This window comes from Gekko japonicus, unplaced genomic scaffold, assembly GCF_001447785.1.
Source record: "Gekko japonicus isolate JY-2015 unplaced genomic scaffold, Gekko_japonicus_V1.1 scaffold487, whole genome shotgun sequence".
Classification (NCBI taxonomy): domain Eukaryota; kingdom Metazoa; phylum Chordata; class Lepidosauria; order Squamata; family Gekkonidae; genus Gekko; species Gekko japonicus.
Window position 1 is genome coordinate 461982 of NW_015177021.1, and position 23914 is coordinate 485895.

General features: G+C 41.5%; 2 protein-coding genes across 2 annotated transcripts in view; one reads left to right on the forward strand and one right to left on the reverse strand.

Moving 5' to 3' along the window:
- Window positions 1-2268: 2268 nt before the first annotated feature.
- Window positions 2269-7233, forward strand: RPS6 (ribosomal protein S6). Its single transcript, XM_015427777.1, has 6 exons — window positions 2269-2336; window positions 2728-2859; window positions 3878-4088; window positions 5185-5331; window positions 6398-6555; window positions 7089-7233. Exons 1-6 carry the CDS (start codon window positions 2331-2333, stop codon window positions 7182-7184), a joined length of 750 nt encoding a protein of 249 aa, XP_015283263.1. The 5' UTR covers window positions 2269-2330; the 3' UTR covers window positions 7185-7233.
- Window positions 7234-13538: 6305 nt separating this feature from the next.
- The window catches only part of DENND4C (DENN/MADD domain containing 4C), an 86262-nt gene continuing 75886 nt past the window's right edge, over window positions 13539-23914 (reverse strand). The window contains exons 26-33 of the mRNA XM_015427780.1: window positions 23415-23590; window positions 22638-22832; window positions 19802-19994; window positions 19100-19345; window positions 16896-17013; window positions 16269-16419; window positions 14841-14905; window positions 13539-14210 (exon numbers count right to left, since the gene is read on the reverse strand). Of these exons, the coding sequence (XP_015283266.1) occupies window positions 14074-14210; window positions 14841-14905; window positions 16269-16419; window positions 16896-17013; window positions 19100-19345; window positions 19802-19994; window positions 22638-22832; window positions 23415-23590 (1281 nt within the window). The 3' untranslated portion in view covers window positions 13539-14073. The remainder of the gene's footprint in view (window positions 14211-14840; window positions 14906-16268; window positions 16420-16895; window positions 17014-19099; window positions 19346-19801; window positions 19995-22637; window positions 22833-23414; window positions 23591-23914) is intronic.

The following is a 23914-nucleotide window of genomic DNA, read 5'->3' on the forward strand; positions in this document are numbered from 1 at the left end:
TGAACCGCTTATTTATTTCTCCCTGGGAAACAACTGCCTAACAACAGGTCAAAGACTCAAGCCTATGATGATGATTTGACTTCCCTCATCCCGGACACTGACAGACTGCAGAACTCCCACAACCCCAACAAGTCAATATCTTCTTCTACTCTATCAAAGGTGTTAACTCCAGTTTTGACAACCACCTATAAAAATGATGCGTCGAAGGGGGAATCAATGGTTAGTAGCAAAACATCTCAAGTTAAAGCCAACAAGTCCTCACAGGAATCTCTTATTATACAAAGCAAGGACCAAAGCATATCTCTCAGTGATGCTAACAATAAAGATACTAACTCCTGTATGTCTACAGAAAAAGAAGAACTTCCATGGTGTGACATGGACACCATTAAAAGGGACTTGAGAGAAATTTTTGAAGATTTTAAAAACGCCTTGGCCCGTAAACAACTCTGAAATTAATATCTTCAGTGACGGAGGACAGATTTTTTTGAAGGCTGTTTAATTACAATTTAACTCCAAAAGCACATTGGTTTGCTGGGTTTAGCAGGGCAGCAGATGGGTACTATACCAATAAGGAAATAATGGCCATTAGAAAAATTTAGAAGTTATAACTTGATATTATGATCACTTTGGGTCATTTCGTAGAAAAAGAGGTGCCGGAGCTCATTAGTATAACTCATTAGCACAACTTATTTGCATATGACACACCCCCTGAAATTACTGGAAGTGTGTCAGAAGACAATACCCATTGCTTAGGCTCCACTGGACTGTTTTGGATTGCTAGCTATGGGGGGGTGGGTGGAACGTGTAGATCTGTCCTCGCAGAGGAGGGAGAGCTTGTACCTGAATAAAACTTGGTCTTAAAGGTGCCACTGGACTGTTTTGGACCGGGGGCCAGGGGGGCTCTGCAACTTACCTGGCTGCTTCTTGCTCTGACTGAAGGCTGCTGAGAGCTGGGGGTGGGGCTTGTTGCATGTGCCCGCCCCTTAGGCTATTTACTGCCGGAGCTCTGCTCCTGTGCGCTCCTGCAGGAAATGACTCCTGACTAATATTATTTCTGTTTTAATTTTTCTTATAACTTTCTCCTTTCTATGTGGTCTGTGAAAGGAGATTTTGATATTTTATTGAGAACATCAGCTGCTCTAAAAGTTTTACATTATCATTAAAAGGGTACAGGTCAAGAAGATCCATGCTCTTCCTTGCATGGTGCATTTAAAACATCTAGGCATCATGGGAACAGTAGTTGACATGACACTATAGCATTAGGAATAGGCATGGGTCTAAGTTTTTAAAAAAATCCTTTTTGGTCCCATTTCAAAGACTGTGGCTTTCAAATTGACTGAGGGGTCAAAATAGATCCCTCAAATCTGATGGGTGGATTTGGACTGAGTCTAGATATTCCCCATCACTAGTGAACACTTTTAGATGCCAACATAATGTTATCCTTCCCTTGCCTCCTCGTCAATTCTTCTTAACCCATGGTGGTTCATTTTTGTTTAGCTATTCCTTGGAAACCATACTTTAAAGGACAAAGATAGTTTACCAAATTTAGCACTTCTTACAGCTCCACATTCGGTTGTCACTGTCTGTGAAGTTTAATTAAGTCTTTTCATCCAGCTGCCTGTTTCATCATCCTAGGTATCATAAGCAATTTTAAATAGTTAGAACGACTGCTCTCCTGAAGTTTGTCTTTATACAAAGGATTTATGGACTTTACTTGAGTTTTCCCTTTGTAACAAGTACTTTTTCATCCTAGCTTTTAAAGAATATATAAGGGTTTGTTGAATTTCAACAAAGATTTAAAACGGTTTGAATTGTTTTGCACAATATAATCTTTCTGCTTTTGTTCGTAATTCATTCACGGAGTGTCTTTATATTGATACAATCTCCTCCCGTGAGCTGTCATTTTGATACACAACCACCTGGAGGTTGGTAACTCTACTTTCAGCCACAACTGCTTCCTCCGCCGCCTCCTCCAACCTGCACTGCCGCAACGAACTACGTTCACACCAGTTTTAAAATTGCTTTTAAACATTTTCACACAAAAAAATAAAACTTAAACTAGAAACAGCATAAATTCCCGTTTTCCCTTCTATTTCACGTTCTCAACTGTTTACCCCGCTAGTGAGGAAACAAAACAGCGTCAAACGTCAACAGAAAACCCCATTTCCAGTCAAGAGAATTGCCGCTCTAGTCCTTTCATTGATGTCTATGGGCCAACGCCAGTCTCCTACAATCTCGCGAGAGCGCGTGGCGCCTATGTGACTTCCGGCGGAGCGGAAGCGCGGCCTCTTTCCCGTGGCGGATCCGAAGCGAGCGGTCCGTTCGGCGCCATGAAGGTAAAAATTGGGGGGTGGGTGCTGGCGACAGATTCTCTTGGCCCTCACCAATACTGACGTGGGTAGTTAGAGGAGTTTCGGGCGCGAGTGATGAGGCAGGGGTTGGTCGTTGGGACGCCGCCCTGGGGACGGATTGAGTTGGATTCAGGTGCGGCGGGATTACCACGGGAAGAGAAATGGTTCCTTGGCGGCCGTCTTGTGAAGGAGCGCGCGCCAAGACCACCTCACCGCCGTCTCGTAGGGATACTGAATATTTATGCAGCGTTTGCAATGGTGTCTAAGCTTCGTGGAGGACGCCCGGTTGTTATTACCGCTTGTGCTCAAGCTCCTGCTCGATGCCTCTCTGCTGAGCTCCCTTTCCCCCAATCTCTCTCTCTCTGGTTGTTTCTAGCTGAACATCTCCTTCCCAGCCACTGGCTGCCAGAAGCTCATTGAGGTGGACGATGAGCGCAAGATCCGCACCTTTTATGAGAAGCGGATGACCGCCGAGGTCTCTGCAGATACTCTTGGTGAGGAATGGAAGGTAAGGTGCCGTGTCTAGCGTGGCAGACTGTACTGTATGACTGCACTCGTGGTGCTCTTGGGGAAAACTCAGGGAGGTATTAAATTGAAGGGGGGGGGGCTGTCCTTGAGGCAGATGCATTCTTTAGAATGGGCCAAGACGGGAAGACGTTTGCATGTCAGAAGTAAATGTTTGAATTGGCTTTAAGTCCTCGGTCTTAAATTGTTTCTCTTGGCCTTGAAGTGTTTCTCTGTATTCTTACCCAAAGTGCCAATTCCTATTTTACTTGTGACCAAGAACAGTCAGTACTGGTAATAGCGTGGTACTACTAGCATATTTAATTTACTGAAACCCCTTTGGTTGTCATCTAGGCCAGTGTTAAAACAGCAGTGGCAACATGTCTTCTGTAATTATAGTCCAAATGGTATTTATAAAATGGTTTCCTAAGTATATCTTTGGGAGTACACGCAGATAATGAATGAAAAAGTGTGCTTTAAAAGGGGCTCTTGAGACATATGTCAGAGAATCCTGGTTTCACCGTTAGGACATTTCTCTTACTGTGCAACTTCACTCTATCCTTCTGCAGCCCATTAGATCTAGTCTTGCCTTCTGGCCCAGCAAAGGACAATGTCTTTGTTACATTCCATAGGATAGCTCTTCAGGTATTTGAAGAGTGCAGCTGTCAGCCCCCTCCCCAGTCTTTTTTCTCTGGGTGAAGCAAACCCAGTTCCTTCAGTTATTCTTTGTAGGTTTTGTTTTTGGTTCCCAACCACTTTATTGCCATCCTCTGAATTTGCTGCAGTTTGTTTAAATAATTCTTGAAAGTGAGGTCCTCAAAGTTGCACACTGTATTTCAGAGAAGTATTGCTTGTACAGAGTAATGTGTATCTTTTTTTGTGAACTGGGTACTTTGCTTCTAAAACCTCAGTAGCCTTTTTGTATGACTTTATGAAAATGCCAGCTCATGTTTAGCTTGTAACTGAGATCTGTTTCATGTGTAGAGCTGCCACAACAAGGTCTGAACTCCTTTGTTTAACAGGGATATGTTGTCCGCATTAGTGGTGGCAACGACAAGCAAGGCTTCCCCATGAAGCAAGGGGTCCTGACTCACGGACGTGTCCGTCTGCTGCTCAGCAAGGGTCACTCATGTTATCGTCCCAGGAGGACCGGAGAACGGAAACGCAAATCTGTTCGGGGTTGCATTGTTGATGCCAACCTTAGTGTCTTGAATTTGGTCATTGTGAAGAAAGGTGAGTGTCTGAAGTTATCCAGGAGTTCCTTTATGTGAATTGCTGGCTAGTAAGTACTTTGCATTTGTCTAGGTACTCTCTGTTACGGTTTCAAAAGCTTACTGAAATAATCACTCTCTGGCCTAAACTGAGATGCCCTACCTTTTGCCTAGGGTTATTGGGGTGTGTTTTTCCCCTCAATGGGTCTATATTACTTACATGTTGCCGAGAATGTATCTCAAACTTTACAAGGTAAAGATAACGAAAGAAAGGTCCTTCCCCAAGGAACTTACTAGGTGCAGGTGGGGGGGGGGGTATTGTAAAATCCAAGAATGTTATGTTGATACCAGTATAATCAAAAGAGATGGGTGTTCTGGGGTGTAAACTGCCATTCTCTCATTTGAGGCAGTGTTTACCATAATTTTGTAGTACCTCACCATTTGGGTAACAGCCTGGTATGTTTGACTGAATTGTAGATGTTTACATGTTTAAAAGACGTATATATGCATAGGAAAATGCACATTTGGGGAGTAAGTCTAGTAACAGCTTGGTGGCTAACCTGTTCTTACAAAGTTGTTAGCAAAAATCATAATATTGCGCCTTTCCCAAAAAACCTCATCCACACTTTCTTGTGTGATTCTGATATCAGTGATTTGTATCTAGTTTTTAATTGGCAACTAACCTTTTTTTGTTAAACTTTCCTTGATAGTTGTTGAGCAATTGAAGTATATACTAGTTTGGGTTTCAGATTAGGACCAGGGAGACCTAGGTTCTAATCTCCAGTAAGACATGAAGCTCTTTGGCCGACGTTGGGAGTGGTTATTTTCTCTCCATAATAGGAGGCAGAATGGTATAGGGAAGAAACTCTACCTGTAGCTCGTTGGAGGAAGGGCAGGTTAAAAATGTGGTGCTTAAATTTAAAGTTCCCACAAGCTTTTATTTGCTAGTGGGCAGAAGTTAATGTGAATAATGATGCCTAAACAGTGCAAAGTTTTGCTTACCTTAAGAGACCTGATTTTGTAAAAGGTTAAACCTCCTAGGCTAGAGTCCCTGTGACCGAGAGATGAGAATGTTGTTTTAACTGAAAATAATACATACTCCTTTTCCATTTCAATAGGTGAAAAAGATATTCCTGGACTAACAGATACCACTGTGCCTCGTAGACTTGGTCCAAAAAGGGCCAGCAGAATTCGCAAGCTGTTCAATCTCTCCAAAGAAGATGATGTTCGTCAATATGTTGTGAGAAAGCCATTGAACAAGGAAGGTAAGAATATAGAACGTTCTGGTGTTTCTATCATGACAAATCCATACAGTAAAATATTTGTTGAGCTATACATTTTTTTTGTAAAAATTAAGCAATTGGGGGGGAAACACAGATTTTGGATCCTTGTGTGAGACAGTGTATTTAGTGGTTATTCTTGGGATGTGTGAGGCAAGGAAAGGATAGAATGTGATTATCACATGGTGCACCTATTGGGGTGTCTGAGGTGATACTCTCAAGTGCAAAGTTTTCTGTATATAGGACACAGAAGGTCATTAAGAAGGGACGTATTAATAGACTTTCTTTGGGTTGTATATTGGTCAAGGGCATTATGAGGCACTGTCTGTACATGAATTAACTTTGATTCCAGTGAATTACAGTAAAAGTGTGCAAATGTATTCTTCCTTGTATGTGCTTCACACTAGGCCTTGTTTCAGGCAATCTTGTATCTTGGTCCTATGCTGTAGAGGAGCTCCTTCAGTACTTGCCAGACTACCCCTACTTTAAATAATCTGTGGGGGAGAACCTGATGATATTGTGGGACAAGCAAAGACAATGTCAAACTTCCTATCTTTGTGTTAAGAGGAATTAATGTCTAACCTTTAATTTAGCCAGCCTGCTTCAGATCAACATCATACACTTCATGTAAGATTTGGCTTGAAAGATAGAAAATGGGGCCTGCAGTTGTAAATTGCTATGGTCTAGGCCAGGGGTGGCCAAACTGTGGCTCGGGAGCCGCATGCGGCTGTTTCACACATATTGTACAGCTCCCAGCAGGGGGGCTGGGGAAGCTAAATATCATTAGCAAACAAATATTATTGGACAAATAAATATCATTATCAATATCTGCTTTTACCTTTAGTTTTGTTTTGGCAGTCTCATTTAATGTTAATAAAAAGCAAATTTGCATATTTTCCAATAAAAACATGTAATACCTGTTCATGTCTTGTGGCTCGCAAACATCTGATGTTTATTCTATGTGGCTCTTACGTTAAGCAAGTTTGGCCACCCCTGGTCTAGGCTTCAGAATAGCTGTCCTGTTGGTCACACTCTAGTCTATCCTCCTCAGGCAAGAAGCCCAGGACCAAAGCACCCAAGATCCAGCGTTTGGTAACTCCCAGAGTTCTGCAGCACAAGCGCAGGCGCATTGCCCTAAAGAAGCAGCGTACTCAAAAGAACAAGGAAGAGGCTGCTGAATATGCCAAGCTTCTGGCTAAGAGAATGAAGGTATGCTCCTTTCCATATGGAATATCTTTTAGTAAATCCACGTTTTTATTCTTAGCCCACTGTCAGGGCAGATTCTCTCGGTAAAACCCGTGAATACAGTATTGGAAGTAACCAGTGTCTAGTCCATCCTGATCCATTAAAAACAACCCAACAAAAAATGTCCTACCATGCTGTTATAGGCCATGTTTGGATTTTGGTGAGCAAGGAACAACTGAAGCCATTTTCTTATGGATTTGTCACAGAAGTGTGCTAAAACTATTAGCCTCCCCCCCCCAAAAAAAAATATATTTTCAAAGTGGATTAGTATCATCTTTATATGGTAGATTGGGGGAGAGGAGAATGGAACTGAAGTTGAGGATGAGAGAGGACTCTTTCCTAAAAAAGATTTCGCTAGCAGTTCTGCTGTTCACATATCTGCCCACTAAGGTGTGAAGCTTTGAGTGTATGATTCTGTAGAATGTAGCTGTACTTCTTATAATACTATTGTGAAGTGACATTATGTGGTGGTGTTCTTTTTCTTTTTTGTTTATTAGGAAGCAAAAGAAAAACGGCAAGAGCAGATAGCCAAGAGGCGTAGACTTTCTTCCCTGAGAGCCTCCACATCTAAATCTGAATCAAGCCAGAAGTAAACAATGAACTTTGGGCATAAAAGCATTAAATAAATCTTTTATCGTCAGACTGTACTGTTGTTTCTTCAAGTCAGTTGTGCTTTCTTTCAAGAGAACCCTTTTGATTAAAGAGTACAGGTCTCCTCTTCCTTCCAATGTTCGTTGCTTTTTCCTGATGGAGGGGGAACAGGTCATAGTTCTCGGTTTCTGTGGCCCTTGTGATTGCAGCTCTCCTTTGGCTCAGGTATTATTTACAGTCCACCTTTCTTACCGGGACTCAAGGTGGGGGGCTAGAGAGTGAGCCAGTGCGCAGCACCTCCTCCTAAAGCAAGAGGCTCCTGGCCTCTTGAAAAAGAAAGAGCTGCTGTCAGTGGTGATCAAGGGTACAACCCATCTGTTCTTCCTATTCTGCACTACTTTCCCTGTTAGATCTTAATCTGGGAAAAATGTAAATATGTTACTGACATAACTGTTGTGGTACTGAGTAAGTAAGGCTTGGGTAGCTGTACTGATTGGCAAACCAATTTCCTCCCTGTTCCCGATTTTCATGTATATGGGGAAAGGGGCGGCCATTATAATGGTGCTTATTGCTCTCTCTCTAAATTCTAGAAATCGGACCCTTATGACAAGGCATAACGATGAGCTTCATTTTCTAATTTTGAGTTTTCCTTTATCACCAGTGTGTACTTATTTTCACTGACCAGCGAGATAAGATCTCCTTGGATACTCAAAGATTGTGCAGGTCCCATCAGTGTATATGTGAAGTTGGGATTTTTTTAACCCCAGTGTTGGTGTGTGTATCATTTTACATTTATTACATTGAGTCAAATCTGCCATGTTGCATATTCACCCAAACTGAGGTTTTACCTTCCTAGTTGGTGTAATCTACAAATCTGAGTGTCGTAATAATCTATAGATTATTATAGATTATATCTCTGCTCCCAGTACAGCCTCATGGTACTTTGCTACTTTTCCCCATTGCAAAACCTGTTTTCATCCCTGTTTTAATGAGTTACAAAACCATAACAGAACCTAACATGTGAAGTCACTTGCTAACAGTATCTGTTAAAAAGATTAAGGACTCAGGGCTTTCCTTTTCAGATTTATCCCATAGCAATTTTTCCTCTATATATTTCATAAATCTGTTTTAAATACTACCCACAATTTGCTTCAGGCAGGGGTAATGGACCAGTAGTTTCCTAGCTCCCTTTTTAAAACTCAGCAATAACTTACCTCTAAACGTTGCCAAAAAACATTGCCAGAAAATGCAAGAAAAGTTCTGTTTGCACATTTATTATTTTTAAGATACATAAACAGTCCACCTTGGGTACCTATACAAAAGTCAACAATAGGAAATAAGAGTGCCCATTTACTTATGTACAAAACCCCCACAGAACAATGCGAGTTAACAAAAGCGCACAGCATGTCATTTTCAACAGTTCACACAATCTTGAAACTTTATTGCATTAGAAACAGCGTTCCATCTCGAGTTTTATTCAGTCCTCCCCCCATCCATTACAATATGCAATTTAAGCTCCCCAGTGGGGAACTGTTTCTTGTAGCAAAAAGAAAAACCATCTCTTAATACTTACACCATTGATAATGGACAATTACACTTTTCTAAGTTTCATAACCAAGAGGATGCATAGCTCTTTGTTTTTAGCTCATAACATGCACATTTTAAAAGGTCTTACGGAAGACATACAGAAGGCACCGTAGGCTTCAAAATGTGGTTAAAAAGAGCTTGTTTCTGAACTGTTACTATATATGAAAACCACAATAGTAATACAGTTAAGGGTTTTTTGTACTGAAGGATTGCTTAATGGCCCGAAGTTAGGTTTCGTTTGAAAATAAAAAATATGTTGAGTATTTAATACATGCTTAGAAGCATCCTGAATCATGAATTGCCATGATATAACAACCAACCTACTTTGAAGCAAGATATATTATAGTCTATGTAAGTTATATATTCATAAGGGCTGTTATAGAAGTAATTGCTTTAAAAAAAATAGGACTGAAAAGCTGGGGTGTATATATTAATGCTTGTAACTATAGAAGACCAAAGCTGTCTGAACAGAGGGATATAATTCATGTTACTATTTTTTGGCTTTGGTTTGCACATACCACCTTGTAGCATTCTAGTAGCATTCACTTACTGCAATAAGTTTGTCCCAAGCAACTTACTGTGCACAAACCATTTTAACTAAAGATGTTTTCCTCTTTTACAATTACACATGCTCAGGAGTTCTGTATTGTCGGCACAGGTATTAACGTAGAGCTGGGTTTGAGTAAATCATGCACTGTTACTGCAGTCTAAACCCATTCATTTCAATAGACTGCATAGGATTGCCCTGTAAGTGAGCTACAACAACACGCAATGAAATTCTATGTAGCAGCTGCTCCACAATTTAAGGCTACAATTTTACATGTTCTTACTCTCATTATTTCCAAACATTGCATAAGATCTAGCTACATGAGTACAACTTAAACCACTTTGTAAAGCATTCTCTTTGTGATTAACACTTGCCCTTCCCTTTGCTCTCACTTAAATGATAGACAATAGTTGAGCCTGCTTTGAGCAAGCTCATGTTATTTGCCTTTACTCTCTCCTCTGCAGATTGCTTTGGTGAGAGATTCTGGTTCAAGGTTTTCTAAAAAGTTTCTCAGGGGTTAAAGTGTTTGTAAACAAACTGAATCTATAGCTTGCGTTTTTGTTTAAAAAACCTGCCCCCCAAAATGTGGTTTGGATCCTATTACTGTTAGGTGGATCTGTAACTGGTTGACAGATCATACCCCAAAAGTTCTTGTGAATGGTTCCTGATCCTCTTGGAGAGGAGTGACAAGTGGAGTGCCTCAGGGATCATCTGTCCTGTGACCTGTTTTGTTCAATATCTTTAACAATTATTTGGATGTGCAGATGAAACTAAATTGGGAGGGGTAGCTAATATGGCAGAAGACGGTGCAGGATGATCTTGACAGGATGGAAAACTGGGATAAATGTAATGTTCTGCAGTTAGGAAGGAAAAATCAAATGCATAACTATAGGATGGGGGAGACTTGTCTTGGCAGTAATAGGTGCAAAAAGGATCTAGGTTTCTTATTAGACCATACACTGAACATGAGTCAGCAGTGTGATGTGGTAGCTAAAAAGGCAAATGCAGTTTTGGGCTGTACCAACAGAAGTATAGTGTCCACATTACATGAAGTGATGGTATCACTTTGCTCTGCTCTGACTTCACTTAGAGTATTGTGTTCAGTTTGGGGCACCACAATTTAAGAAGGATATAGACAAGCTGGAACGTGTCCCTAGGAGGGCAACAAAGATGGTGAGGGGTCTGGAGACCAAGTCCTATGAGAAAAGGTTGAAGGAGCTTGGTATGTTTAGCCTGGAAAGGAGATGACTGAGAGGTGATATGATAACCAAGTACTTGGAGGGCTGTCATATAGAAGATGGGGTGGTTTTTTGTTGCCCCAAAAGGTTGCACCAGAACCAATGGGTTGAAATTAAATCAGAAGACTTTGGCTAAACATTAGGAAGAACTTCCTGACAGAGCAGTTCCTCAGGGTAACAGGCTTCCTCGGGAGGTGGTGGGCTCTCCTTTGGAGGTTTTTAAACAGTGTCTAGATGGCTGACAGCAATGCTGATTCTGTGAACTTAGGGAGTGTAGGAAGGGTTGCATCAGTGCTTAATTCTTGTGGCCCTTTCTTACACACCCAGGGAAATGCTGATCGCCATTTGGAAAACCAACATACAACAGATACCGTGCACAGATGAATTTGGAGTCAGGAAGCAATTTTTCTCCAAGCCAGTTTGGCTGGGGATCCTGGAGGGTTTTTGTCATCTTATGGGCATGGAACACTGGAGGTGTGTGGGGGGAGGTAGTTGTGAATTTCCTGCATTGTGCAGGGGGTTCCAACTCCATGATTCTAAGTCGCACCCCTTGATGTCAGGCTAAGGCTATTTAGATATTTACTGTATTTTGAAATACAGATTCTCAATAACTATATATCATATGGATTGTATTCTAAGAACCTCAGAGCTCTGCTCACAGAAAGAGGATTTCCCACTGTAATCTCTTCTGAAGGTCTACGTCAACACAATGGGGATGTGGCCCAGGGGGCAGCATCTGGAAGTGGGAATATACAGAAACCCCAAGATCTCCACTGCCTGAGTAGAAGTGCTTTCTACTAGTTTAAGAGAATGACTGGATCATACCTACAGTCCCAAGTATATGGAAGCAAAATCTTTCTGCACATGTAAAATTGGGGGGGGGGCGGCGGTTTAGTCTCAACTGAATTCAAACAAATCTTTGGAAAAAAATAAACAGCAGTTCATACATCAGTGTAAGTGGAAATCCAAGGACTCACTATGTTCAGATCCCCCCCCCCATGTTTGAACATTGTGGCTGAGAAAACATTTTGTTAATTTCACAGAATTCATTATACTTTTAAAGGAGAAGGGGTGATATATCCCCACCCCAAGAGTTGAGACCAATCCACATATCACCTGAGCAGTTGGGGAATGGCAATGCTGCTCCTTCCTATGCTGTTGAGATAACATTAGAAACCCCTGAATGCACAGGAGGAAACCAAGCTACAGTTCTTTCTGTTAACACCTTATCTGTTGGAACACAACCACAAGTAGGTAGCTGTACATAGTACAAGGTTTTAAAATATTTTGCTCCCTTCTGTGACTCAAATATAAATTAGGGCTGAAATATTTTTCTACATAGGTTCAAGAGCCGCAGTTACATGCAACTGCCATACAAACTGCTCCTGATGACATATCAGCTATCCTGCATAAACACTGAAAGTGGAAAGAAGCCTTCTTAAACAAAAACATGGTTGCTTACCACGGTTATGAAAGCACAAACATACATAAGTGTATTTTCAAGGATTTTTATTAATATATAATAAGTTTGTTATTTGGGGAAGAGATGTGGAGGAGACATGTTTTAAAAAACAATTCTATAGCCCATGTATCAGAGACCCCCCCCTTCAATGCTTCCAGCAACTGAACAACAGGAAAAGGAGCATTTAAAGTGACGTAATGGTGAGACATTGTTTTCATACTGTGCTCTGTAAAGGTATGGTATTCACATTAAAAACAAATTCCTGGTAAATTTAATTTGAAACTTGGTTTAGTATCAACAGTTAAAAGACTTATTTGAATTAAAGCACCCAAAAATGTGCTCTGACAAAAATGTGCTCTGACAAGTGCAAAACTCACCATTTTATTGAAAAGGCTGAGACTACTAGAATGTTCAAAATCCTGCTGTGCTATGCAGTACATGTTCCTCTACTGACACTACTGAAATGTGAAAGATGACTGTGGACAGAGACTGAGAATATGTTTGTGCTGCAGTTGGATCCTGCAGATTGGATCTGTTTCACTAGCAGCAGTGCTTTCTCCAAGTGGAAGGCTTCTCCTGGAACAAAGCGCCTCTGCTAGTGGAACTGGTCCACAGAAACCAACCAGTTCTCTACAGAGCTCTCCTGGTGGACTCACTTCATAAGGCAATGTTTGTGGCCTCAATGTCCAAGTTAAGCATGAAGACTGCCGCCCAAGTGCCTTCTGTGTTAAGCCTAAGTTTCACTTTGCAAATGGCAATGGCTTGGCTCCACAGACACAAGATACCATTTCCTTGTTGCCCATTCCACTGCATCCCCAGTGCGGTATTCTGTTCTGCTACCAACCTGAATAGTCTTTGGGAAAACATGGAGGCTATAGAAGGGGGAAAGCCAATCACTGCATGAGCAAAATGATCACTGCGTGAGTGATGCTTTCTGGATCCATGCCAATCTCTACTGCAGTCAAGCCAGGGGAACTGTTAATGCAAGACATTTTTTTCTACTCAAGATCAATTTAACCAGAGATATTAAAATTGTTAAGACTTAAAATCAGCTTTTTTCACTCTTGGTAAATATATCTTCAAGTGTGAGATTATAAATATATTTATGATAGAATTATTTAACTTGGGCAGTGCAAAAAAGAATTGTCCCACAGGTTAGAAAGATGAGCAGGAAGGAATGAGGCATTAGTGCACTTGAAGCTTCAAGCTTTGCCCCATATATAGATATATATGCATATATTTCTTTTACACAAAATGCTAAAAATTTATATGATCAATATTTATTTCACACCGTTTTATGTACCCTAGATTAATTTATATTCCCCATGATAGAACTGCCATTCTATAATGGAATTCTTCCATTGTAGAGTGACAACTACCATACAGTCACTCAGGGCAGGGACCCGTCATTGTTTGGAAGAACACAATGTTGTATGTACAGTTTTAAAACTCTTTGAAGTAGGAAACTATGAACAGAGAAAATATTAAGTTTTACAAACAGCCAAAATTAAGGCTGTGGGGTTTTTTTTACTAACTGGGACAGTGATGGTTTTTCAAAAAGAAGAGTATACAGTTTGGTCTTTTGACCCAAAGGAAAAGATTTTCCATTCACACATCAAATGAACAATAAGTATGTATGTACATGCAAAACACATCCCTCTTTGAACAGGGGTCGCTCCATAGGCAAAGAGATTAATTTAAGATGCTCTTAGGTCTGTTATAAAATATCCCACTGCTCCGAGTCTTTAGAGAAAGGCACCAAACAAATGCCAGTGGACACATTCTTCTCTTTTCAACATGAGGCTGAGAAAGGTTAAAAGGACAGAGCAACACTGAAGGTGGACAGTCCACTCAAGACCCATATGCTTCATACTGATGTACTGACTCCAATTCATTGGTACATACATTATCAGCTGCTGTAGAAAAGTGCCATGGTGACTCCTGAACTGGATTGTACGTCATAGTTGGAGTTGTGGAGCCCGCATCAAAATCGACATGTTGCCAGATCTGCCTCTCCCATGTCTTGTGGATGGTTTGCCACATCTTCTCTGTTGACTTTATATGACAGGTGCTCCAAAGCACTTCCTACACCACTCGACACTGCTGCTGGGTGGAGCATCTATCTTCTGCATCTTTTCAACCACCTCACTTGGGAGGCTTTTATATGCTGCCCTGTATTCATTGTCAAAGGCCTCTGCAAGTAAGGAAAGCCACATTTGAGGCAAAACTTTCCAAAACAGCCCTAGCGCATTGTTGCACCAGTGGAAAAACTGGTAGCATCCAACACCTTGTTTTAAGCTTGTCACAGGGTGTCAAAGGTCTAGGAATTCTTTCAAATATCAGCAGACACTAAAATGCCAAGCATTCTTTGTCTATTTATTTAAAACATTTATTAGCCACCTTTCTTCCATACAGAGCTCAAGGCGGCTTATAACATAAATAAAACTCATAAATTTAAAAAAATCACATCTCAGGAATGCTAGTAAATGTAATCAGATATGGTCCTAAATAAAACTGTCTTCAACTACTCCCTAAAGATTGAAAGTTAGGGGGCAAGTACGCTTGCCTCAGGAGGTTGTTCCACAATTGTGGAAGGGGCTAGTGAAAAGTCCCTCTCTCATGGACTCACCAAACAAGCTTCTTTGATTGATGGGGCAGTCGAGAGGGCTTGAACCTGTCTGTCAAGGGAGTTGTCTTTTTCAAGATGGAACAGTAACTTGGAAACCCATGAAGGATTACTTCACATATTAATACAATAAGGACATTTTCCTTAACCCACAAAAAGGAAATTAGTAGTATATGTGCACAAATCCATATTGCTTACCAATGTCAATATTCTCCCTCCCAAGGGACACCAGGGAGAGAAAGAGGATCTCTCTGTAAAAACTCCTGTAAAAGAGTCATTCAGAAGTTAAAGCAAAGTCAATCTTTTCTGTAAAAAGTGACACAATTTTCTAACCACTATACCACATTGGCTTATGTATCTTTTCCTTATTGGGATTACTTGCCCACCAGCACCTTGAAACTTTGCCTCAATGTTAGACACCCAACTAGATTTCAGAATTGGCAGCTATTACCTCTGCTGCTCTATTCTCTCTTTATTGGACCTCCAGTCTCTCCTCTCCCCTATAGCAATGGATGCCTGAAGTAAACTAGCTCTTTAGTCGGCATAATACCCAACTGATAATACCCGACTGATTGAGACTTCCTCAATCACATTGCCCACATAAAGTTTAATATTCTCAAATATTTTTATCCAGTTCTCAGCATCCCTTTCAAGCCTGCAGCATCCCTTTGCCACTTTGTCAGAGGTCTCTTATGACCAGTGTGTGGATCCCCACCTAGATTGGAAGGTTTTGTTTATAAAATTTAAGCCAGGTGCTCCCTAAATACAGATCAAAAGAGGATGGACATGAAAGCAGGCCAGTCACGTGGACATGCGTCTAAAGGTACAGGCAGCTCTCAACTGTGCAGGGCAACAGAAGCGCTTAGAGTGGTAACAGTGCTTGAGGAAGCACACCTTCAAATCCTCACTCAGCCATGAATTCACTGGGTGACCTTGAGCCAGTCACTCTCTCTCTCTCAACCTAGCCTACCTCACGAACTTGCTGTGAGAAGAACAGGAAGGGGGGAGCGATGTGCACCACCTGGAGTTTCCCTTCTCCCCAAAACGTTTGTTGCTGATTAAGTTATATTATTTCTTGTTTCTCTTTAACTGTTTGGAACTCAAGACAGTCACAGGTTTCCTAAGCAAAATGGTTTTACAGTTCTCAAGGGTGGACTTATCTACCAAAATCTTCCATTGTTATCTGAAAATGGTGGGTCCCAAGAAAAACTGCTCCAAATGAGAGTACATGTTGCTTCATTCCAGCTGGTTCTACTGAGCCATGTACCATTTTAATACAGTTATCAGTATGCAAGAGGCATGACCAATAAACAGCACTTAAACTTTCCCTCTTCTCTACCAACACTGTCTGCGCATAAGCATCTGCAACGTACTTTTGATGCAGCAAAAGGTCTATCCTGGTCAACAGCAGAATGCTGCTTATGTGTGCACCTATGGATGCTAGGATGCTTCAAGACAGCAGCTACCCTTGAGTAGGTTTTCGCTGCTGGTGAAACGTCAGGTACCACAATGCCAAGACCAAGCTTGGAAAATCTACAACAACTAATGAACTCCGGCCGTGAAAGTCTTCAACAGCATATTACCCTTGAGTTTATTTGTCAGGTGCACCATGGCACTCCCCTTTACCTTTGTCGCTTGCCATTGTGCTTTTGCTGTACAAGGAGATTGATGGGTTTAACAACATCATTGTGCTGAATGCTTAGCCTGATATTTTCAACTAAAGTGCTTATTGCTTGCTGCTCGTCTGAAGCTATTGAGGGTTTCTTCTCCGTGGAATCTGTAAGATGAAAACACCAAAACACTGGAAAAGACTGTAGGGGGACAGAGGGTCTCTCTCTCTCTCTCTCTCTCTCTCTCTCTCTCTTCCCTTCCTTTCTTATTTAATTTGAATCCCAAGAAAATCCATTTTCATCCTTTAAAAAGTAAAAATTCTAAATTCTAATGTTGAAGAGACACAAAACTTGGAAACTTCTGATGTTATGTAACTTAAACTGTTCTCAGTGTAAGAAATAAGCTTCCTGATCATCAACTAGACCGGCCGCTTTCCCATGTCACTGCAAGACTATTTCTGGAACAATCTGTGACATCAGCGCACAAAGGATGCACTTGCAGCTGGCTGTGGGCTGATGCTTATATCCGTTGCTCTTTAAGCGCTACCAAAGAGATCTGCTATTCAGAGGAGAATGAAGATTTTCCAACAGCACAAGCGCTTCCTGTCCATTGGCCCTCTATCGTCACGGACATTTTACTCACTGAGATTTCTCCACGATATATACAAGGGCTCCCCAGGCTCCTGGTGAAGATTGATGTTGTCCCAAAGTAGCTGGATATACACTAGCTTGCTGTCTTGAGACAAATTGGACAGAGGAAGCTAGATGGGAGGAAACAAACTCTCTTATCAATTTGCCAGTAATTCTGCAACACTAAATACAACATGCTAGTGCGGTGTAGTGGTTAAGAATGTCGGACTATTACTTGGGAGACCTAGGTTTGAATCCCCACTTGTGCCATAGAAGCTCACTGGGTGACCCTGGTCTAGTCACACTCTCTCAACCTAACCTACCTTACAGAGTGGTTGGGAGAATAAAATGGAGGAGAGGCAAATGATGTAAGCCACTTTGGGGAGAAAGGCAGGGTATAAATGAATCAAATAAATAAAGATTTCCATTCTGGGCTAGCTGAATCACCAACAGTTGCCTTAAAAACCCAGAATGTACCTTCAAATCAACCCAAATTCTGAAATGATTTCGTCATGTGCAGAAGTTCATTCATACAAGAGACTGAGGAAAGTCACCTGCTTATGTTATGACTGTTTACTTGGAAGTGTGTCTCCAGAGTAACAAGCCACATCCCTGATAACTGCGTTTCTAAACTGAAACACGTTATGGACCACCACTTAGGGCAAAACAACTGTGACACTGGAAATCCATGTCTGGATTTCCAGACATGTAACTGAACTGCAAAACAGCAGTTGTGTTGGACTGAATTTGGAGTAGGGCTGTGGCATAAAGAAGGAATTTCCTTCTTTCCCACTCCCAATCTCACATTTTACTGATGTACATTCTGAGAGGGAATCTGTTTTCATCCCCTTCTCAGGACTTAAGGCAATTGGGGCAGGGTTTTTTACCAAATGACAACTGCATGGAAGAATCCCCTCCCCCTTTACCAATCATTGACATTCTGATTTCTATTTCCCCAGGACTACAGTTGAAGTTCAGTCGCACACCTGGGGAATCCAAGAATGGATCCCAAGCATCACATGCCCTTAAAGATGGCCAACCAGAGTTCATTCTGATGACACTTTGTTATTTTCTGACTGATCAAGCTCTTTAACATTAAAGTGGAGGGATGGCATCCAAAGTTTGAACGTTACTGTGAGGCAAAGCTGGATTTCGTCATACACTTAAGGGTTAAGGTTGCTGTTGACTGTCTCCCTTGCAGATGGTGTTAAGGTGGCCATGCTGGCCTGCCTTCTTATCATCTCTCAAGGATGTAACATCACAGCCGAAAATTAGTTTCACATGAGAACAGTTCTTTGAGATAGGAGGGGTAAGAGTAGGATGTATGACGTGAGGTTCTGGAACCATCTTGAAGCAGCGCATATTGATTGGTTGTTGCTCTCACCTGATCCCCTGACCCTAAAGTATAACTGTAACACAGTTGGTAATACCAGCTAGCTACCTGAGATTCTACATGACTAAAGACCTGTCTTGCTGCTTTGCAAATGTTGGAGATACAGACCACTCTACACAGAGGCCTACACTTCTGAACCTAAGTTTCGTGCTGCCTGATCCAGAGTATAGTAATTCAGGCAATTAAGGCAGCCTTTGTTCTTTTTTCTTGCATGACTTTTAGAACCATGTTGGCTTGAATTTGCCTTTCTTTGTATTTATATATATAAATGTATGTATAAAATGTACACACACATATAAATATATAGATATAACATTTGAGTTTTATGGCTTCTTATCTGCACCTACTCTGGGAGGACTCACTGGGTGAGCAACCCAGTATCCTCACAGCTACTATCTAAAGTTAAACAATTTGGTATCTTATTGATCTCTACAGAAGAGTCAAACGCATGCTTAGATTTCTTCCGTGGAAACCATGAGAACTTAAGTCTGGCTGGATCATGCTCTAAGCTTGTTAGTATCTTCATAATATGTTCTCATCTTTGCTCAACCAGCCTTTTAACTTCAGTGTCCTTTTCGCAACCAACATTCAGTTCAGCAAGTTCAGAACACTTTTAAGCAATGCTGTTTACTGTTATTGGCATTTGCGGCTATTCGGTGGTATTGGTACTCTCTACATTGCAGTTCAGAGATAACAGGATACTGGTGCAAACACACACACGCACACCAATCCCCCTCAGTGTCTTTGGATTGCCTCCTCTTTACATAACCAAAGATGTCAACCCAAATGCTCTAACATAAACATGGGCCTTGGAGTCAACCTACCTGGACACCCTCATTGCAGTGTTCTGAAGTCAGAATGAGCCCTGGCAAGTTACTTGGGAGATCCAAGCGACGGAAACACCACACTAAGTTCCAGAAAATAATGGGATGTTGATTGATAAATGTTGAAGTGTGGATCACCTGTTCTCCTTCATTCTCCAGCAAAGATTCCAACTCTTTTCGGAGTACCAAAGGGCTCAAATAGGGCACAGATACAGGTAAAGGATTTGGCCTTTTTGCTATGGGATCCTGGAGAACATTGGCAATAGTTAGTTTGCAAACTAAGAATGGTGGAGCAGTTTCCCTTATTAAAATCTCAAAGAGCCAATAACCCACATTACTCTTGGAGCAGAACACAAGCTATAATGCAAATTTGATTGTAAATAGTATGATGATGATTAAACCAGTACTTACTCAAACAATAATTATGTAGTGTAAACTACATTATAATTAAAGCTTAAACTGCATAAGGAAATCTCTCAGACATGCCCCTTCTGTACTTTCTCCATCTCAGGAGCACCACAGAATTTCCTGTATGCTTACTGCAAAAATCCCTCTTGATTCCTAGGGAAACTACACCCTCTCCCCCCAATGCTAATGCTCAAAGATGCTCTACACTACAAAGGCTGACTGGTGGCACCTACACTGACTAGCCATTAGCTGAAAACAAATTAGATTAACAAGGAAATATGATCAAGAATTTACCATGGCCTCCTGTAAACTGTTAGGAAGGCTAACTGTTGAAATGCAATGAGACGGCCTCTGCAACAGATCAATATTTTGCAGGGGGCCACCAACACTGTGGCTCCGAGTCAGAGAAGCTCCTCGCTTGGGTGTGTTATTTGCAGCAGACGGACGCGCAGGTCTGAGGTCCCCACTCTCTTCTGCTATCCTGCTGCTTGAAAACAGTGCAAGAATATACAGGTGGTAAAATATTAACTTCCTCATGCTCACAGCCTTGGCCTCTGCACTAATTGAGTTTCTTTTTAACTTTTTTGGGGTATTTTTTATATGTGTGTGTGAGTGAGTGTGTGTGCACCTGGAAGTCATAGCGACCTCTGGTGACTGACCCCTCCTGGGGGCCTGGAGGATTATTCAGAGAGGTGGCTGAATAAAGCCTGCCCCCGCCTCCCGACTGCTGGTATTCCAAGGAGGTCTCCCATCCAAGTACTTGCCAGAGTCGACCCTGCTTAGTTTCCAAGATGTGACCAGATTAGGCTTGCCTGGGCTATCCAGGCCAGGGCCGCTAGTTTCTTGTACACCAGAAGCTCGATGAAACTGGCAGTAGTGAAGAAGGCAAACTCCAGGCTGGGCAGTATCAGGAAAAGAAAGGAAAATATAATGGTCAATATTGTAGAGCCCCTGTATAGATTTGTGAACATAAAAAGAGCCCTGCTGGATCAGACGAGTGGTCCATCTATTCCAGCATCCTGTCTCACACAGTGGCCAGCCGGTTCCTCTGGAGGGCCAACAACAGGGCATAGAGGTCAAGACCTTCCCCTGATGTTGCTTCCTGGCACTGGGATTCAGAGGCTTAGTGCCTCTGAATGTGGAGGTCCCCCACAGTCACCATGGCTAGTAGCCACTGAGACCTATCCTCCATTAATCTATCCAACCCCCTTTTAAAGCTGCCTATTCCTGTGGCCATCACTACACCCTCTGCCAACGAATTCTACATTTTAATCACGCTCTGTGCAAAGAAGTATTTCCTTTTCTCCATCCTGAATCTACTGCCCATCAGCTTCATTGGATGTCCTCGAGTTCTAGTATTTGGGTAGAGGGAGAAAAATTTCTCTTTGTCAACTCTCTCCACCCCATGTCCCTCCCTCAGTCACCTCTTTTCTAAACTGAAAAGTCCAAGACTCTTCAGCCTTTCCTCATAGGGAAGGTGCTCCAACCCTCTAATCATCTTGGTTGCCCTCCTGTGTACTTTTTCCAGCTCTGTGATGTCCTTTTTGAGATACAGCAACCAGAACCGTAAACAGTATTTCAAATGTGGCCGCACCATAGATCTATACAAGGGCATTATAATATCAGCCGTTTTATATGCAACTTAAATGAATTATATGTTGTCTTCCCTATCCCCCTATGAAAAACATTGTTAGTCCCCTATCTAAAGAATAACTGTAAATCACTTTGAGCCCACTTGTGGGGAAAGCGATTAATAAATCGAAAGCATTATTATTATCATCATCATCATCATCATCATCATCATTATCCCTATCATAGAGTTTGCCTTTTTTACCACTGCAGCACACTGGGTTGACACTTCCATTGAGCTATCCACTATGATCTCAAGATCTTTCTCCCTCTCAGTCTCAGCAAGTTCAGACTCCATTAGCCTATACTTGAAGTTGGGAGTTTTTGTGGTACAGCCTCATCTGGAGTTCTGCTTGCCATATCTCAAGAAGGATATTGTAGAACTAGAAAAAGTGCAGAAGAAAGTAACCAAGATGAATAAGGCGTAGCCTAGAAAGGGAAGGCTAAAGAGTCTGGGTGTACTGGTTAAGTGCGCGGACTCTAATCTGGGAGAACCGGGTTTGATTCCCCACTCCTCCACTTGCACCTGCTGATGTGACCTTGGGCAAGCCGTAGTTCTGATAAGAGTGGTCCTTGAAAAAGAGCAGTTTCTGTCAAGAGCTCTCTCAGCCCCACCTACCTCACAGGGTGTCTGTTGTGGGGAGGGGAAGGGAAAGGAGTTTGTAAACCGCTCTGAGACACCTTTGGGTAGTAAAGGGTGGGGTATAAATCCAATCTCTTCTCTCCTCTTCTTCTCTAGAAAAAAGACTACTAACCAGGAGGGGAATATGACAGAGGTTTATAAAGTAATGCATAGGATGAAGAAATTTTCTCCCTCTCCCATAATATGTCCAAAAAAGATGATGGGCAGTAGATTCATGATGGGCAAAAGGATTTTTTTTAACTCAATGAGTGATTATCAAATTGTAGAATTAACTGCCAGTAGATGTAATAATAATCATGAACACAGGTAGCTTTAAAAGGAGATTAGACAGATTCATGGAGAACAGGTCCATCCATGGTGACTAAAGAGAACCACCATATACAGCGGAAGTGGGCCTCTGAATACGAATGCTAGGAAGCAGCATCCTCTATGCCCTGTTTGTTGGCCCTCCAGAGCAAACTTCCTGGCCACTATGTGAATCAAGATGCTGGACTAGATGGACCACTGGTCTGATTCATAAGGGCTCTTCTTATGTTGCTTATAAGTCAAATTTCCTTGAAAATTTTTGTTAAACAAAAGCTTACTAGGGTATTAAATATAGAATAGCCATGTGCAATATTGAAGAAGCGTGACCTTGCTTGAAAGGGTATGTGGCTTCAAGTCTCCAAAACCTACATCCAATCAGTCATTCTATTCACTGACTCTATGAGTTAAGTGACTCAAATAATACTGATTTTTACACTCTGCTAAGCATGCTACCATTCCAGCATAAGCTTGTTTCTAACAGTCTTGAATGCCATTCTTATTCCTGAAAAATCAGAGTCCAACAAGTTTCCCCAGAAATTAAGATTTCTGTACCTTTGCATAGCTGTGGTGCTGTTTTCTTCAACAATGGTTGGGTTGGTATTTGAGGGTTCTTCAAAACTGATCAAATCAGTTGCAGTCTTCTGCTCCAGAGAATCAGAAACAGTCTTCTGCTCCAGTGAATCAGTGGTTAATGGAATGTTACTGCTGTGTAAACTATCACCAGAGGTACTTGGTTTCAAAAATAAGCTAGTAAGATAACAAGAAAAAGGTTAGAATGCATCATGCTGGTTTTTGCTTTATCTAACTGTACTCCCAAACAGTGTTCCCTCTAAGCCGCGGAGTCTTGTGAGCAAAAATTCTACTTTGTGAGCTACTGGCATTAAAGTTGTGAGCACGCGATTTGGCTACTGCATAAATTAGTGTGCTCTGGAGCCCTCCTTCCTGAGCTAAGACAAAAACGTGTGAGCTGGAGGCTAAAAAATGGTGAGCTAGCTCACACTAACTCAGCTTAGAGGGAACACTGCTCCCAAACAGACCAGGAATCAATTTATAAGTGTACAGAAGATCATAAGACAAAAAGGAATATCAAGCCAAAAAGTCCACAAATGAACTACAAGCACCCCCTCATGCTATTGTACAAAATAAAATCTTATCTGCCTTCAGAGACATAACCAAGAGAGAAACAATTTACATAGTGTTACAAAGTTTAAATTCCATTATCCCAATTACTACCCAAGTTAACATGCCATTAGCTGCTAATGACAAAACATGCAAATACATAATCAGCGATTAATGGCAAAAAATGCTGCCCACAGCAAGCCTACCAACCTTGCATATCCACGCAAGTCTTTAAACTCCACATTAAGAAGAGGTAAGAAAGTGCTTTTGCAGAATGGGCAGGTAGTATTCAAATTAGAGTCATCTGCAGTCCATCCTGCCATGATTTCTTCATCATAAACTAGTGCTCCACATACGCGACACTGAGAACAGCTTGACATTAAGACCTGCCAAAAACATTTTGTACACGGACAGAAAGAAAGGGTAAGGGAGTAAAGAGGCAGACAGGCAGCTCAAAACATTTGGCACTTGGTTCTAGTTTTTGAGTTGTTCTGCCCACTGTGGGGTTTTGTCCTTCAAATCCTATCCCACTTTACATCCAACAATATAACCACTTTTTGAAAGGCGTCTGTACTCAATCGTAAAACCAATCTTGATCACCATGGTTTTAGCACTGCACATAAGCAGTGTCTAAAAAGCTATTCTGGTTTTTTAAAAAAATCTTTAAGTAACAGCAAATTCTACAGAGAACATTTTAAAAAGGATTTAAA

Bases quoted from the DNA above. Each gene is read 5' to 3' on its own strand.
- RPS6 (XM_015427777.1), top strand. The intron at 2,860-3,877 runs GTAAGGTGCCGT...TTTGTTTAACAG, and splicing joins CTCTTGGTGAGGAATGGAAG to GGATATGTTGTCCGCATTAG. The intron at 6,556-7,088 runs GTATGCTCCTTT...TTTGTTTATTAG, and splicing joins TTCTGGCTAAGAGAATGAAG to GAAGCAAAAGAAAAACGGCA.